The 18,893-nt window shown below is 40.0% G+C and overlaps 1 protein-coding gene across 14 annotated transcripts in view; it reads left to right on the top strand.

Moving 5' to 3' along the window:
- PAK3 (p21 (RAC1) activated kinase 3) overlaps positions 1-18,893 on the top strand; it is a 289,242-nt gene that overhangs the window by 187,535 nt on the left and 82,814 nt on the right. For 10 of the 14 annotated variants that reach the window (XM_073227404.1, XM_073227402.1, XM_073227406.1 and 7 more), the window contains 4 exons: positions 12,046-12,146; positions 14,785-14,847; positions 16,440-16,484; positions 17,646-17,799. In XM_073227404.1, coding sequence (XP_073083505.1) covers positions 12,046-12,146; positions 14,785-14,847; positions 16,440-16,484; positions 17,646-17,799 — 363 coding nt within the window. The remainder of the gene's footprint in view (positions 1-12,045; positions 12,147-14,784; positions 14,848-16,439; positions 16,485-17,645; positions 17,800-18,893) is intronic. The other 4 variants (XM_037004755.2, XM_037004762.2, XM_037004763.2 and 1 more) reach the window with 2 other exon arrangements.

Consider the following 18,893-nt stretch of genomic DNA (forward strand, 5'->3'; position numbering starts at 1 on the left):
AGGCAGACCTAGAATTTAGGTCCAGTGATGGTTGAACACTGTACTGCTCACCATAAAATGGGAGTTACCTAACGTGTTTTGAAAATAGGGTTTCGCCACTGGAATATGCAAAAGTGGAATTTTGGTGGAAGAAGAAACCTAGGTGAATCCAAATCCATTTCTCAGTCAGCAAATTCAACAGTAGTTTTCCCTTTGTCTCATCTCTCTCCTTAGATGTAGTCATAATCCAGTATTTACAGATTTGAACCCTTTTCCTCATTTAATAAACACCTATTTCCTTTTCTGTTCGGAATCAGTATATATTATACCCAACATGCTAGATTCAAGCCAGAAATACATCTGTTATATAGAACGTCTTCTTTAAATTTTTTTATCCACCTTGCACTGTCAATTTCTTTAAATAGTTAGAGCCAGGAATAAAACCTTTTTTTATGAAAACTTTCCTTTGTAGTTACCACACAGTATTTTCTAGAATTTCCAAAGGGAAAAATAAATTTAAGGGCCCACAAAAGGACATTCTACCAAAAAGAAAAAAAATCAGAAGAGAACTAGAGAATTAATCTCTCTCTTGTGTAGGGGAAAATGTACATTTCATGAATCCAGGAGGTAAGAGATTCCCGTAGGTCCCCTCTCATAATATGCCTCCAAACAGAATATTTGTTTATAGGGCAGAAGTGCCAGGGACTTGAACCACCTTTGCAGAAATCAGTCTCTCTGGGACTATTGCTGTCATGATGAGCACCTGTGGCTTTGACACCACCTGCAGGGCTGCTGTTACCACAGGGAGATTTGTTCTGGGATACTTACTCTTACCCAAGTGTAAGGCTTCAGAAGGTTTCCCTCTGGGGTGGGGCTGGCACGGTGTGCTCTGTGACCCACAAATCAGAGGATGGAGCAGAATGGCATTTATTTTTAAGTTAAAAAAAAGCAACAAGTCCCCTACTTAATTTACTTTCTGGTAGTTAAGTAGACACTAAGGCATTTTAATTCTTAAAGGCCACAAAGGCAACATTTTGTAAACGATCTTTGTGAGGCATTGACTAGCAGCCTCTTAGTGAATTAGAGAAATTAATGAACCACTGAAAGCACCTATCACCCAGCTAAAGAGTGACCGTGTCACTAAGGAGCATCTGTTAGGAAAAGTGAAGGTTGTCACCCAGAGTAGGTGGAGGGACTTTTAAAAATACTTTTGTATCCTTCCACCATGGCTTTCCTGGAGCAAAGCCCAGGAAGCCTGAGATGAAAAACAGGTGTTTCAGTATGATGGCTCTCTAACCCAGTCATCCCCACTGCCTCTGCCAGAAATGGCCCCTAGGTCTGTCTGCATAAGGTGTTTGGCTTCGGGAACACACAACATGGATTCCAGATTGCACCTGGGCAGGGGGTCAGGGTGAAGGGGAGAGAGGGAGTAGGGCCTCTAGTGTCAAGCTAGGACTGGTGAGACCAGGGTACCTTCCAGAGAGCTCCAACCCCAGCAGCTCCAGGACAAGCCTCCTAGCAAAATATTTTATCAGACCTCCTTTCTCTCAAAGGACTTCATAGAAATTCACAGGATGGAGACATGTGCAACCAGCCAATGCATAACTCTGAGCTGCATGCTGACTTTGAGCACAGGTCTAGTTTATTAGCTATCTCAGTTTAAAAATGAGATATAACAATTGGATATTAATACAGGCTTACCTGCAGCAGATTTTATGTCCATTTATATGCTTCATTCAGAAAGGACTTGTGTATGCTTTGTATGTGCCTAGCTCTGTGCTGAGGGTTGTGACAGATGCTACATGTACGACAAGGTTCCCTGTTCTCAGGTAATTTTCAGTCTAGTTGCAGAAATCGGACACACACAGTTTATAGGAAATGCCCAGGGGGTGATCTTAGAGGCAAGAGGCAGTAACAGATAGGTCCTCCCCCATTCGACCCCCACCATTCATTTTCATCCTCAGCCTGTGTGAAATAAGCACCCATTTTGAAGCCTGCACCCTCTGGCATGTATACCTAGCAGCACGTGGCAACCTGGCTCATATTCCAGAAAACACCTTTTCTCTTATATCATCCACCTGCTAAAACACCTTTCCCAACACATTCTTTATTACTGTCACCAGTTCTGTCTGCCTTCCTGATCTCCAAGGTGATACCCTATCAGTTACCCTTTCTTCTCGTTTCCTCCTCAATATGTATATACATTCCTACTTCCAAGCTTTGCTTCTCCTGTTTTTCCTACTTGAGATTCCTTACCCTTTCCTGCATGTCCATTCTTTAAGACCCATCTCTTGAGTCCTCCTTCTCCACTGTCCACCACAGATGGTTATGAACTTTTCCTTTGACATGCCACAGCATTTATGCTCAGATCTTCCCAACTTAGCCCCTAATTTTCTTTGGTCTGCTAGCATTGGTAGCTATTTCTTGTTTGCTGAGCTTATTTCCCGAATTAGATTGCAAGTTTAGAATATTACCTAAGGTCCTAATGAGTCACCCAGCCCCATCTGTCACTATGCTGATAAGCAATTCCATGTATACTTGCTAACTGACCACTGACTGATTCAAGGGAAAGGAAACTGGAACAGTGGTAGGAGGGAGTTATTCCTTAGAGCTAAGGTTGTGAAATGCTTGCTGCTTAGAACTAGCCAGCCTGTGTAGTTTTTGCTTTGGAAAGTTATTTTTGCATTTTGAAAATATGTTTTATATAATTTGCTTTTAGCTTTCTGTATTAATGTGGCTCAAAATGTTGCTGTTTTAATTATGTCATATCCTGTAACTTTGCATGCTTTCCATTGCTTTTTAAAAAATGATTGTTCTGTTCTTTTAGGCTAAATTTAATGTAGGAAAGCATTTCTCTACATCTGTCCTCTGTTACTCCTTTTCTTTTCCTGCATGCTCTGTTTTCAAGGAGCTAGAAAGTATTATAAAAAATAATTCTGGTCGTGACCATATGACATCCAATGAGAAGGCCCAACAAAACTTCCAGGAATTTTAGGGGAAGATGACATGTGGAACTCCTACAACAAGGCTGACTCAGGTGACAGTTTTCTAAAATGCTTTCAGAAGGCAAGCACAGCCCCATCCAGGGATTTCATCTGGGGAGAATTGGTTGCATTGCTACATCTTGAACCCCTCCCAACCATGTTGCCAATTTATGCTTTTGGCCCCAAAGTGGCACCTGGCAAGAGGTGTGCCTGAATGACTACAGTGTCATCCCCACTGTTGGGGAAAAGCAGCAACAGTGCCACCACTACCATCTTCAACCGTAACAACTACTCTAAAACATACCTTCCCAGCCCCCAGCCTTGGGGAACTTGGATCATTATTTCTTCATCTATGAACACATAATGACAAGTAGGCATGACCTGTCTCCTTGTATTGGGTCTCATTTCATATAATGGAGGTCATTCATTCCTCCACTCATCTGCTCGTTCATTTGCTTATTCACTAAATAGTTACTGAATCAGGTACTATGCTAGATAGATATTAGGGAAAGAGGTGCATAAGTCCTAAATCCTGCCTTTAAGGAACTGATGGCTTAGTGAGGGACACAAACAAGTCATTCTATTACTAGAGTTTAGTGTGGTAAGTACAATGTAGAAGTGAGCATTGAGGAGGGGCATCTATTCAAGACTGATGGGGACAGCAGTTAGGGAAGGCTTCCTTGAGGTGGTGACCACTAAACTGAGGTGAGTCTTAAAGAAAGGATAGAACTAGCCATGTAAGAGATAGGTGGCATTCCAGATAGAAGGAGCAGCATTATGAGGGCAGTAGAAATGGCACATTGTTAGCTGAGGTTCTGTGAATACAACTACCAGTAGTTCAGAATAGCTAATGCAGAGAGTAAGAGTGAGAGAGGGTGGGAGATGGCACTCCGGAATTAACTGGGGACCAGATTCTGGAGGGCTTATATATGCCAAGGGCTTGGAATTTGATTCTGAAGGCAGTGGGGAAACATTGAAGCAAAGGAATGATACCAGATTTGTGTTTAAATATGCCACTTTGGCCACAGGAGAAGAATGGATCTAGTAGGGAGGGGGATGGAAGGAGACAAATCAGGCTGTTGGAGTCATTCAGGTGAGAAATGATAGTGGCCTGGCCTAAGGGCCAGTATTAGTAATAGAAGAGAACAAGGCAGAGGGAATATTTTGGAAGAATTAATTGAACGAGGCACCTAAACAGCTGGTGAGAGGAGAAGCTGGGGGAGGTTGAGGTAAGGTACATAAGAGTAGTTACAGTTTCTTATTTTAGATGGGGAAAGGCAGTGGAAAGCTAGTTTGCTTTTGAAAATATTTAGAGTGACTGGCTTTGTGAGGCATCCAAATAGAAGCTTTCAATAGGCAGTTAACCCCATGGCGTCAGGCTACATACAGCAGAGAGGTCAGGGCTGGACATGGAGAGTCATTCATGCAGATGGTGATTTAAATTATATAAATGGTGAGGTGACCTAAGGAAGAGGGGTGTTGATGAGAAGAGATGAGGACCTAGGCCAGCTGTTGATTATTTAGAGTCAACAGAAGACCCAGAAATGTAGGAACGGTCTTTAGGAAATTATTATGTGAAAGAAGGTAGGGAGGGGTTCGTTTTATGAAGTTCATGGTCAGTAATCAATTTTGACTTGAGAAGTCAACAGTTGCAAGGCCTGGAAAGCAGCCATTTTCAAGGAGGAGATTAATTTGTGAGTTTGCGACTCACTGCAGTGGTTTGAGGAGTGAGGGTTAAGGAGGTTTTGATTGCCTTGTCAAGAAGCTTAAGGTAAAGAAGGAAAGGCTGACAGACTATAGCAGCTGGAGAAAGATGGGAGTGGGCAGCAGCAGAGTTTAATTTTTAAGGACAAAAGAGATCTCATCATGTGCTTTAAGCCAAATAGGAAGTATCAGTAGAGAGGGAGATTGAAGATAAAGGAAGTAGGCGATCATTGATGGAGTGAGAAGTGACAGAGACTTAGGCAGAAAGAGGGGACACAGGTTCTAGTGAGTCATGAGGACAGAAGATGTTACTGATGGAGAGAAATGCAAATGGAGTGGGAGAGGAAGTCAAGTCAAAGGAGTTCTAAACGGATGGCCCCTGTTTTCCTTACCAAAGTAGAAGAAATTTCATATGGTGAAAGTAAAGGAGATGAGGATAAGCAGAAGTTTAAGTGAAGTGGTGAAATTCTGGAATATTTGGTGAAAGGAATGGGAAAGGAAGTTGGCAAGGGGCAAGAAGAATATTGCCAAACACATGAGTGACCCAGCTATGGTGTGTGGCCTTCACAGTAAGCCCCAATCTGCATGGCTGTGTGATTCCCCCCCCTCCCCCACCGATAACTCAGCAGCCTCAGTATAGACGTGTAATTTTCATGGTCAGATTCTGTCTGGGTACAAGTGAGCAGGAGAATTGCAAGAGGAGGTTAAAGGATGAGAGTTTTCAGGGCAGTAGCTTAAGAGCAATTTTAATGATGGACAGTAGAGTCTAGACCAGGAAGAACCTGAGAAATTGGCTACAAATGGAGGGATTCAGGGACTGGAGATTTTGTTGAGATCAAAGAACAAGTAATATAGGAGTAAGGGCTTGAATGAGTGGGAAAGCTACCAAGGTGGGAGGTTGGGCTCAAAGAATGAGATAAAGGTTGACTATTTCAGCAAAAGTTATTCTGGATAATGAAAAGTCCTGGGGTACCTGTGGTTCTCTACTCTATACACATCATCTATGGGGCTTAAAAAATCATTTGCCCAGGTCTCACTCCCCAAAATCCTGAGATAGCAGGTTCTGGGTGGGCCTTAGACATTGGTATTTTATGGAACTCTACAAGTTATTCTGATGAGCACAACTGATTGAGAACTACTGGTTAATGGTAGCCATGGGAGTATATTGCAGAAGTGGAAGGGAGATGAAGTTCATTAGAGTCGAGGGAGGTCAAGGAGTTAAAGAGAAATGGTGTGAAAGAGGTGTCCATTTAAATATTACATTTCACAGAGTGATGGCAGCACTGAGTGTAGGAAGGAAGACTAGGAGCCAGAGTCCTCAGTGGGTAAGGGGACTTGGCCAGTAGAACTAAATGGCAATAACCTCAAAGGGGAGACTTTTGTAAGCAAGTGCAGAAGTACTGATCACAAATAAACAATCTGGAATAAAAAGGGGGAAACTCTGTCCTTCCCCATTCTACCAGCCCTAAGGACTTGGGATGAGGAAGAATGAGCAGCATCCATCAGGATGATCTGAGGAAGTGGTACCCTCATTGGATACTAGGGCTTGAAGCTGTTTTCCTCAACCCCCGCTGCTTAGTGGGAATACCTGAGGAGCTTTAAACACTAAAGGTCATGGGGTCTACCCCAGACCATCTGAATCTGAATTCAGGTAGGGCTCTGACATCTCTCTCTTTCTTCAAGTTTTCTAGATTAAAGTGATGCACAATGAAATTTGAGAACCTAAGTTAAGAAGTGAAGAGAGCATTTAATGGTGAGGTTGGAGGTGTAGGGAATTTGTAATGGAACAAGCTCTAGCCACCAGAGAGAATGCAGAACATTAGGGTGTGGCATGTAAGAGATGGCAGATGACTAGAGGGGCTTTTCTTTCTTGAAAAGGTAGTAGGATGGAAAGCATCTCTGTGATCAGAATGAGAGGCTCTGGAGAGATTAGCTGGTCCTTGAAATTATAGCCAGAACTTATGTACACCCAGAGGATCCCAAGGTCAAACACTGTTCATGGTTTGTGGTCTAGTGAGCAATCTGTGGCCCTTGTTCTAGGTTCCAATAGAATATGGGTGATACACTTAGAAAGTACTACTGCATTGGGCTTCTTCTCTCTGCAAATATCAACCCACAGCTGAGCAGGCTCAGTATTGTCAGCCCAAGATTCAGGTTAGGCTGAATTTTAATATAAATGACAAGTGCTCACAGAATTTGATGGGAGAGAGAGATTTTTAGTGTCCCTAAAAAAGAGAAATTAAAAAGAAAGTTCTCATCTAGTCTCCATTCATTAAACATTTACTGAAGACTAGGTCTCAAATCTGTTGAGTTTATTTTTAATGCTATGGAATAAAAATTGTATAGCTATTAAGAGCTTAGGTTGTATAGACACAGTTGGGAACCTAGGTTCAAATCCCAGCTCTGACACCTGCAAGCTGTGTAACCCTGGGTATGTGGTTTAACCTCACTGAATCTCACTTTGCTCATTCATAAAATAATGCTAATATGATAATAAAAAGGCCTATCTTTTAAGATTGGAGTGGAGATTAAATGTGATAACCCTAGAGGCACTTTGCACATGGTGAATGTTCCGTAAGTGATAGTTACTAACTAGGCAGACTAAAGCCAGATGCTAGAGAACATGAGGAGTAAGGTAGTCTTTGCTGGCAAGCCTCTCAACTTTTAACTAGAGAGAGTGGTATGTAAAGAAGTAGTGACAATGTAGTGTTGGTAAGTGCCAAGTGCAGAGTATACACTGGCTAGTTCTGTGGGAGCAGGAGGAGAAGAGCATTCAACTTTGTTTGCAGAGGGAAGACATGGAAAGACTTGCCAAAGGAGAGGAGGCCCAAGAGTGAGTCTTCACGAATCAGGACTAGTGAGAGTTACCCTTACAAAGCAGAGGGAGGTGGTAAAAAGGAAGACTTTCCAGGCCTTGGCCTAGTGTGTGTAGAAGTGTGGCAGTAAGAGAAAACGTGGCAGTTTAGGGACCATGAAATGGGTATAGAACAGTGAGGGCTGGGCAAAAACAGACAGTGGATGGGCAAACTAATTTAGCATGCAGGCCCAGCCATAACACGGTAAAAGGCAGGAAGGATTCCACCTTAAAGATAAGATTGCATTTAACCTACTCTTTAGCAAACAATGCCTCAGCCCACCTTGGGGGCTGAGCAGGTGGCCTTGTTTCATATGCCCCCAGACCAAGATGCTGGTATATCAGGGAGAAATCAACAGAGCAGGAAGTTACCTGTATCAAGTTAATTCTAAATGTCCTAGGACCACTTAATAAGTCCACACCCCTAAGCTTTTTTTCATGTTCCCGAAAAATCCTCATTTGCCTATAAAACCCCTAAACAACGCACCACTCCAGACTCTCTTGTCCGGCATGAGCCGGGAGCTGTCTCCGGGAGTGTGAACTTTTAACATATGGGTAATGGGGAGCCATTAAGAATCTTAAACAAAGGCAGGAATGTAGGCAGATTTGTACACTTCAAAAGACTACTATGGCCACAGAGTAATGAACTTCAGGGGCAGAACTGGAAGCAGTAAGTTCAGGTGAGATATGCTGGTGCCTTGGACTTAGATAAAGTTTTGAGTGGATGAAAGGGAGAAAATCGATTCAAGACAAATTTGGAGTAGACAACTGGGTGACCAATTAAGATAGAGTTAAAGTAGGTGTCACAGAAGTTCCTAGACTTATGGTTTGGGCAGTTGGGCCAGTGCTGGGTTACTCAGTTGCCAGAGTAAGCATGTGCTTAAGGCCCAGTAAATTGGAGCACCCGAAGTGTGGAAACACTTTGATTTGAGATACATAGTTTTTTAAAAGACTGAAATTAATCATCACAGGAGTATCAGAATATTTTTGGACTTAATTACCTTTTTCATGCTTTAGTATTGTTTTTATTTGGAGGGAGGGGCAGTCATTGCTTAGAGCCTCCGGAGGGAAGAGGAGTCCAAAACCTTAATCTTCCCTTATCTGGGTGGTTAGTGGTATTTCATAGACACTGGGGGAGGGGCAAGCTTGGTCTTCCTGCCTCTGTTATACTTGGCCCTGAGTGAACGGAATGGCATGATTAGGTTGGTAAGGGACTGGCAATTAGGTGGCCTTCCTATGGAGACATCATTAGGCCAATTCAAGTAGCTCAGCTCAAGTGGAGTGTTGATGTAGAAATCAGTGTGCTTTAAATGTGCAGCCAATACTGATGGAGAAGTGGCGAGAGCCTATTGCCTGGCAAGAGAGATCATGAACGCAAGTTGGTATAGTGATTGGAGATGTAGATGAAGCAAGGGGTTCTTAATCTGGAGTATAGGGGAATTTTGAACCTCTGAATTTAATTCAAAATTGTGTGTGTGTGTGTGTGTGTGTGTGTGTGTGTGTGTGTGTGTGTAGTGCATTCTACATGCAGAAGTTCCACAGCTCTCTTAGACTTTTCAGAGTGGTCTTTGACCCCAAAAAGGTCACCAACCACCAGGAGTAGATTTACTGTGAAATGAATACATCTGCTTTTCCAGAATTCTCACTTGCCTGGAACTCTTCCAAGGCCCTAGGAGGGACCCTAGCAATTCTGTATTGTTTTTACTTACAGGGAGCTTTCCTCTTAAATTATATAAAGTGTTCAGTTTGACAAAATCTGGATCTACCCCTGCCACCTATAGATTAGGGAGTTGCCCAGCATGAATTAGTGTCTGGGAGTGCATGCCATCCAAGAGGGATGAGTGCAGAGGAAGGATTGCAAAGGGCCAAAAGCTGCACTAAGAAAGGGAGGAAGGGAAGCAATGCCCATCATATAAAAAATGGTCACTGACAAACAACAACACATGTTGGCGAGGTTGTGGAGAATGGGGAACCCTCCTACACTGCTGGTGGGAATGTAAATTAGTTCAACCATTGTAGAAAGCAGTATGGAGGTTCCTCAAAAAACTAAAAATAGACATACCATTTGACCCAGGAATTCCACTTCTAGGAATTTACCCTAAGAATGCAGCAGCCCAGTTTGAAAAAGACAGATGCATCCCTGTGTTTATCGCAGCACTATTTACAATAGCCAAGAAATGGAAGCAACCTAAGTGTCCATCAGTAGATGAATGGATAAAGAAGATGTGGTACATATACACAATGGAATATTATTCAGCCATAAGAAGAAAACAAATCCTACCATTTGCAACAACATGGATGGAGCTAGAGGGTATTATGCTCAGTGAAATAAGCCAGGTGGAGAAAGACAAGTATCAAATGATTTCACTCATATGTGGAGTATAAGAATAAAGAAAAACTGAAGGAACAAAACAGCAGCAGAATCACAGAACCCAAGAATGGACTAACAGTTACCAAAAGGAAAAGGACTAGGGAGGATGGGTGGGAAGGGAGGGGTAAGGGTGGGGAAAAAGAAAGGGGATATTACGATTAGCATGTATAATGGGGGGGGCATGGGGAGGGCTGTGCAACACAGGGAATACAAGTAGTGATTCTATAGCATCTTACTACGCTGATGGACAGTGACTCTAATGGGGTGGGGTGGGGGACTTAGTGAAGGGGGAAGCCTAGTAAACATAATGTTCTTCATGTAATTGTAGATTAATGATAACAACATAAAAAATAAAAATAAAATGTTCACTGAGGGTAGAGGAGAATCAGACTGCACTGCCAAGGAAGTGGGAAGAGGTGGTTAGCCATGTCCCACATGAATGAGAGATCAAGAAAGAGGAAAAATAAAATGATTATGGAAGTAGCTAAGGATACCTTCAGTGGAGTGGCAAGAACAGAAAGCTGATTGTTCTGTTTGCCTTTCTGAGCAAGTAAAAATGGTAGTTGAACATGTATAAATGGTAACTATAATCCACAAACATGCAGGGGGAATAGGAGTACCAACAGAAAGCTCTGAATTTCACTCTTTAGTGTGGATAATATTCAATAAAGTAGTTCACTGTAAAAATGGAACTTATGCTGAAGTTTAGATGGCATATAACTACTTTTCAAAATGAACCTGTGTCCTGGGCCAGGCAAAGGCTTTGAGTGACCCTTGTCCAGTCCCTGTCTCCTCACCTCCAACCTTTCTTTCCTAATACTATATTGTAGTCCTAACTACTTGAATTTCCATATTTCTGCCCCATATCTCTATTCTCTGGCTGGAGATGTGGCTCAGTAAGAGAGGATAGAAAGAGAAAAGGAACCCTAAGAATGACATTTGAAGATTAAAAGTTTTTAATTTAAATTTTATCTTGGGTAGTCCCATAAAAACAGTAATCTATATGTGGTTAATTGAATGTTGTCTGAAATTCCGGCCAAGGAAATATCTATTATTTGAACCAGAATGTTCTAAATTGGCCACTGGCAATTCTGAAGTTGATTGGTTTCAATTGAGCAAATCTGGTTCAGGCTGACTTACCCAGTATTAAGATGGTATTTTTTTTTTATGTAAAATGCACCCTTATCAGAAAGATACATGCTCAAATCTGCTGATATGTCTATTATGGAAACTGTTAGATGCCATTTTACAGCCTGTCCATAGTAACTTCTTCTTGGGATCTATTTCAAGATAGACTAATTTCATTACAGTTCCCAACTTAATTTCTTCGGTGATTATATCTTTAAAGGCTCTTGACTTATGAACTATTAATGTGTTTATTCACAACTGTGTCATTACAAGAAATCTGCTGCTTGAGGACAATGATTTTAGATGGCTAATATGACAAAATAAAATAGAGACATGGAAAAATAGCTACAAATTAGAATGACAGATCCAAGGAATTGGGTTGAGGTTTCTAGGAACAAAATAAAATTAATTCAGGAACAAGCAGCAATTTGTATTTTTTTATTAACAGTGCTGGGTAGGAAAGGATTAAAAGCATTTTTAATGATGAAGAAAGATTTGTAACATCATTGGTTTGCAGTAGTATTCTTATTGAAAGAAGACAAAGAGTGTATTAAGATATGCTTCATACTGTAAACATGTAAACTAAAAAAGTTCTAGGTACTTGATATTTAGCTATGGTTAAACATGAGAATAATTCATTATGCTTTTGTAGATAGTTTAAGTGCTTTTCTTTCCTATTTTTTTTAATAGTAGTCCTTAGATTGACTTGAGTATAATGAATTTCTTCTTTAGGAAGTGGTTTCATCATTAGACTTGTAAAGGATATAAGTCACTATCTCTGCAAGTTTTGTTTGAATTAGATGTGGGAAATTTGTAAATTAAGTGGACATGACTTTTTTTTGTCAAAGTCTCAGCCACTTCTGCAAATAAAACCATAATTTCTGGAGTTAAATGTTGTTAAAATTGTGTTGGAATCAGTTTTTCTTTCCAAAGTCTTTCAACTTTGTTTTGATGAACCTAATTGTACAACTTATGGGTGCCAAAACTATATTCCAAATAAATACATGTTAACATTTTGCCTTTAGCCAATAAGAAGAAAGAGAAAGAACGCCCAGAGATCTCTCTTCCTTCAGACTTTGAACATACGATTCATGTGGGGTTTGATGCAGTCACCGGGGAATTCACTGTAAGTAAGCTCCCTATTTTGTTTTGTAAGCCATGAAAAAAGTCCTTTGTGAAAATAGGTTTTGAAAAAGAATTGCCTTGTCCCAAAATGTCAGAAGTGATGTTTTGATGATTTCAAGGAAGATGGACTTCACCGAAACAATCACAGGTGGAATAGAGAATGGCAAGATTATTGGCAAAATTATTTTGTTCATCTTAACAAAAGTGTTCGCGTTTGGTCTTTAACCTGATTGGGAATGCTGATTTACCATGGCATAGGAAATGTAGTCCTGGTGGAGAGACTCTGTTGAGCCTGTTCTTTATCATTTGAAGTTAATCAGAGAGTCATTGGCTCAACTTGGCCCGTGTAAACCATCTATCTGAATAATTCAGGCTTTACATTGGAACCTGGATTACCCAGAAAAAAAGGAAACAGATCAACTAACAACACTAACCAAAAATCTCTGTAAAATTGACTTATTCTCCTCTTTGACTTCAAGAATATAGCTTCTTTTAGGCTTATTAACAGTTCTATTTTGTAGACATTTAAAACAATAAACCCCATGTTTCAGGAAGAAATATTGATGGATATATCATATATGTTTTAATGGCTGCTATATATATATATATATACATATATATATATGTATATATATACACATATATATATACACTCCACAATAAATACCTTTAAGAATTCTCCAGAAAGACCATAGTTACAGATCTAGCCTTTCTTTGGATATTTGTAGTGCTCAAATAGCATTAGATCTCAGATTGATGTCATTTTATACTTAAAAAAAATCTGGCATCTTTTTATTTTTTTTCCAGCTGAATGAAGGAAAAGATGGGGCTAGTAATATATCCCCAGGACGATCAACCACCTTTTCCACACTAGTGGGGAACTCAATCAAAATGCACATTCTGCAATAATGAGTAATTTGAATGCATTCAGAAAGAATCATTGATAAAACCATCACCATCGATCCTTGGGTTCTTAAATCAGAGATAAATTTAGATATCGAACAATCTAATTTCCTATTTCATTACGTGAGGGTTAGGAGTAGACTGTGTTATGTGATTAAGTGAGAAAAAAAGGGAACAGATTGATTTGGAGAAGCAAACCATGTCTCTTTGAATTGACAGCCAAATTATCTTTTTAAAATTCTGGACGTAAGCAATTGGCAATGAAATGGAAACTGAGTAAACTCATCTTGGCCTTGTAAAGTGATGTGAACTGCTTATTTCTCTGTTCTCAGTAGCAAGCAGAAGAGAATGTTGGGTACTGACATTGATACAGTTGAGATACTGGTACAATTTAACCAATGTCATCACTGGAGTCAGAGACATTATTCAAATGGCCTTGAGTTTGAGCCCAGCCTCTGTTCTTTATTGCATTAGAGAATATTTTCATAGCTACACTTAAGAAATATAACTTCACTGTTACCACTACCACTACCATCCTCACCACCAACAAAAAAATAGTAATTTTTATAATCTGAACAAAGAGGTTATGACTATTTTTTTCTCATGTTTGAAACAGTAAAAGCACTTAAACTTTATAAGTTTTGTCTAATAACACTGCCCTTGTTTTATTTTAAGAACTTTATCTTTCCAGTTTTGACCTTTTTGTTTTCTTTGTGCTTTTCTAATGTAAACTTCTCTTCCATTGTATGGTTGTCATTCCACATTTTTCTTTTCTTTTTTTCTTCCATTTTGCTTTCTGATGTGAAAGTTTTTTCTTCCACTGTTCTCATATGACATTCTGGTTCCTTTCCAATTTTTTTTTCCATTTTTTCCAACTTGCTTGACATTTTATGATACAGTCTTTCTGTCTTTAGCTCTTTCTTTGTTCTTTATGGGTTTCTGAATGGAAATAAAGGAAAGCGAATCGCCATCATCTTGCTGACTGTAGACCAGCCATTTTCACTTTGCTGTTAATTAGAGCCCAAAGAATCAACCAGATAGGGGTGGGTGGGATGTGTGATGGGCAAATCTTTCCAATCGTGAAAAACAGATTGATGCTATTGAACCAAACTCTCCCCCTCCTCCCAAAAACTCAATTTAAAATCAAGTAGCTCTTTGGATGCAATCAGTTGTTAGAAATCCACTGACTTTGTAGAGAAAACACAGGCTAAATTTGCAAATATGATGTACTTTTGTCTTTGATAACTATTTGTCCACATGTTGCTTTTAAAGATACCAAATTCTGCCTTTTTTTCTTTTTTTACTGTCTTAACCTATAATTTACATTATTAACTTTAAAAATACCAAATGATAATAAACTTTTAAACATTTTGTTGGTAGGCTTTAAAACTGGGTCCTAAGTGCCACAGCACCACAAATTCATTGTGTGTATGTGCAGAGGGGGAGGAACATACTATTAAATTTGATTATTACAGTTGTCTTAGTTGAATTTCAAGTGATTTGTTGAGCTGTCTAGTCTTGTTGTCTCACGAGGGCCTGTTACTTTGAATATTTGGACACTGTTTTGTTGTGTTGCTTGGTCATCACCCTGTGGCTAATGGGCTTATGCTACCTTATATACTTGGTCATACTCTTGAACCCTGAGATTAAAATTAGGCTGGGAGGTGAGATTTTTGGTATAAAACTATTGCAAGTCCTTACCCTTTATATTGCCATTTTTGTCCCAAATACTTCAGAACTCCCCCTTCCAGACCTCTAGACCTGTGACGGTCGCTTCAAGTCAATCAGAGGGAAAAATGGTATGAGTGATATAAATTATCATTTCTTACGATAAGATAAATGCTTGGCCTGTTGCATCATGCTGCCATTCTCCCGGGCTACCCTGGGCAATCCCCAGCTTGATGTACATCTAGTTGTTACTGTACACATGGTCAGGCATTGATATGTGCTCCTGCTTCTGATGCTCATACTTCTAGGTCTCCATGAGCTGTCTAACTTTTGGGATTTGTACCTCAATTGGAAGTAAAGACATGGCTTTCTGATTATGTGCCTTTGTGGCATACATTCAAATTTCAGTGTCAGGTTTTATGGATTAGCTAGTTTATTAACTTATAAGAGATAAAAAGCAATTATGTCAGCAGTGTAGTCATGTGGTAAGTATAGTTGTCTGAAGGAGCTTCTGCAGTTGACAGCACTTTTGTTACTGTCTAGTGATCACAAGAATATTGATTACAAAAGTTTACAAGTGCCATGAGAATGTATAACTGCACATACTCTAATGATGATGGTAGTGACCATCCAGTGATGTCTGCCCTAGTGGTGATGTGCAATGCATACCTGGTGTTGTAACACTTAATAACTCCTTTGGCCATTATAGTATTAACCAAATGCTATTAATTGCACTTAGAATCAGAACTGGGATCATGCATGGGCTCCTGAGTTCAAATTTTTGGCTTAAGGCTTTAGCATAAAATTGCGTGATGAATGCATGTAAAAGTGTTATTTCACTGTGCTTGGAGAAACCCCAAATGCCAGGATTCAAAGACCTATATCCCAAGTCAAATCATTTGGGTCAAAGCATGTTTCTGTAGCATTGGAGATAATATCTTTCTTTAGACAAAGCTGTTGCCTTATATCTGATCTGATTTTGTGGGAAGTGGGACTTTGGAACTGCAGCATTAAAATGAAAATTATTTATACCTGATTTGAACTGAAATGGTTTCCCTTTCCCTGGTCTAAATGTCTAAGGAACTCGAACACAGAGTCTGGCTGTGTGGGAAATCCTTAATCTAGTTTCTCTAAACCAGCCATGACTTTAGCTACCACGCACAGATGAATCACATCAATGACAACAAATGTTAAATTTAGCATCTCCTTATTGCCATCCTTTGAACTGTAGCCACTCAGACACTTCCAATGTGAAACTGAAAATGGTTAACCAGAATTGGGACCTGAAATTTGTAAGTTCATCACATGGCCATTGGTTACCTGTGATCAATTGGTTATAAAAATAACTTACAAATTACTGTCAAAGCTTTCCATGATGCCATTCCTCTTTCCTCCAAATTCATGTTTCTGCCTTATAGTAATTTTTCCAGTCATTTAATGGTACTTATTATTGCATATTTATGGAGGAAGCCTCTGGCCAAAAGCGGAAATATGCATCCAAACTTTGGAACATTGTCTTTTTCTCTGTTTTCTTAAATCTGTTGTCCTGTAGCCCGTCCTGCCCCTGACTGAGTTAATGCCTCTCTATTTTCATAACCGCCCCACTTGAGAAGGGATTACCCCCTCCCCATTCAGACCCATTGGTTTCATCTCCTCCCACCTTCTAAGTTGTCCCACATTCTGTTTTAACTTTCTTTTCTTTCTTTATTTACGTCCATTACAGCCAGATCTCTATGGCTCACAGATGTGCCCAGGGAAGCTCCCAGAGGTGCGTCACAGGCCTAAAAGAAGCTTGCATCAAAGTGCTTCTTTGAGATGTCATAGCACTGCAGCAGCAGGTTCATGTGTGTGCAGTAGAGTTGTCGCTTGGCTTATCTCACTTTTTTGTTGTCATTCCCAAACTCTGGAGGCCCACGTCACACATTGTTTTGCCGAGACTTCGTAGGACAAAGCCACATAAATTGTGTCTGGATGCACTTGAGGGCTAGTGCGTCTGTTTCCCACTCCAAGTTGCTCTTGGAAGCCAGATAATTATGGAATGGGGACATCTCTAGGCTCAACACATAGGAAAGAGTGCTGAACGCTCAATGCCAAACTCACCTTTCTGTGTAATTTTGGCAATTCTCCTTGGTTAGATTTCCAAATACCCCCTCCTCTCTGCTCTAAATGCTTCAGATTATTGCAAATTCTCACAAGGCTTGGGCACGGTAGTGGTAGGCCCCAGGTTCTGTGTGGCCAATGAACAAAGTAGGGAGGAGGGGATGGAGGGACGAGAGGAGAGAGCTGCAGGGACATGCCCCCAGCAGCATTAATGCTACTGTTTAGCATCCCATTTAGTGGTTATTGCTCCTCCACAATTCAACTTTTGTCTCCTCTCAATCCCCCTTCATACTAAAGCTCTAGACCCCCAAAAATTACATTTTGTAATCACAAAGTATAAACTGATCAAGGGTGAGGCTTTCTTTTTGTTCTAAAGCATATTCTGATCACAATGAGCCCAGAAACAGTTTATGCCATGCTGGTCATATAAAATCCATTGATCTGCACTATACTGTACTGTGCACAAATTTAGAGAAGTCTTGCTATGTCTGCCCTGAGTCGCCAGAAAAAAATAAGCTAAGCTGTAAATATCATTTCATGGATGAGCAGAATTAATATGGAGGTGATTTTCATGTGCTTTTTTTTTCTATCACAGTCATACTCCCACCCACCCTTTTTAAGTTGGATCCTAGTTTTACCTATGTGTTTTTAATTAGAGAAGAGAATGATTGCATTATTAAGTTACTAACTAAATCTAGAGTGTAACTTCAGTTTCCCAAGTGTAATCCTACAGGTAGCATGGGCTTCTTGGTGAAGAACTTTACTGGAACATGAAAACGCAGCTGCTCAATGTTCTGAGCTGCCATTCTTTCCCTTTGGTTGTCCACAGGGAATTCCTGAGCAGTGGGCACGACTACTCCAGACCTCTAACATAACAAAACTGGAACAGAAGAAGAACCCACAAGCAGTTCTGGATGTCCTCAAATTCTATGATTCCAAAGAAACAGTCAACAACCAGAAATACATGAGCTTTACATCAGGAGGTAAGAATGAATCTAAGGTATCAAAAAGTAAAGAAGCAATTCCAATCTCAGAGCCTCAGGGTTAGAACAGAACGCCTATAGGGAATTTGAAATCAATTCTAGTTCTTTCTCCAAGTGACTTCAACATAAGCAAGCCAAAAGATGAGTTGGTAGTCATCGCTGATATCAGGGTACTTAGGGTACTTGGGTGCGTTTAGGACTAAAACAAGGAAACTGCTCAGTGAAGCAGTAGTTGTCAGTCTGAATCAGCAGTCACAGTTGTTTTGTGAAGAAGACAGTCACTTAGGATTAGACCTTGTGATGTGTTCATGAAGTAAGAGGTGTGGATGAAACCACAGTCTATTGAAATTTATTTTATCCCCTAGATTCATTGAATTGCACCATGATGATACAGCACAAATTTTGTGGTTGCCAGGGTATTTCTATCAGACCTCAACATTAGACTTAAAAGAAGCAATCATGCCTTGCTGTATATAAGAAGTCCAAATGGCCACATTCCTACCAAATTTTGACTTCACTTTGTTTGAAGCTTTGATATTCACATTTGCACTACAGGCAGCTGACAAACATTTACCAAACAATGCTTTTGTATTTTGAGATAGATGATCTGGGTGGCTTCTTTAGAACAATTTATTATTTAACATCTAATAAAAGAAAAGAATACTATCATTAGTGCCTCAGCTATAAAGAGCCCTTACCTTGGTATTGGTTTTACTATAGGGCAGGTTTGAAATCTCTTCAAGAATGGTGCAAGGGTACATTTGGGAGGGGGTAGGTATCTGATTTGGCCATAACAAGTATCAGAGCCCAAACTTGAAGGCATATGGCAATTCACACGCTAAATGGGTCTTTTTTTTAATGAGGAGATTAACTTTTGTTCACTGTTTTTAATGAGAAGGTAACTTTTGATAACTAACTTTTGTTATTTGATGGTAAAAACCTAAAAGGAAAAAAAAGCCATCAAGAAGAGCTTTTTTGTTGATATTTAGTCTTCCATGGGGAATAAAATATCTAAGAGATCAATACTCAATGCCAGGAAATCTAGAGTTGTGCCCTAAGTTCACCATAGAACCATAGGTACAGGAGCCAGACAT

This window comes from Manis javanica, chromosome X (genome assembly GCF_040802235.1).
Source record: "Manis javanica isolate MJ-LG chromosome X, MJ_LKY, whole genome shotgun sequence".
NCBI lineage: Eukaryota > Metazoa > Chordata > Mammalia > Pholidota > Manidae > Manis > Manis javanica.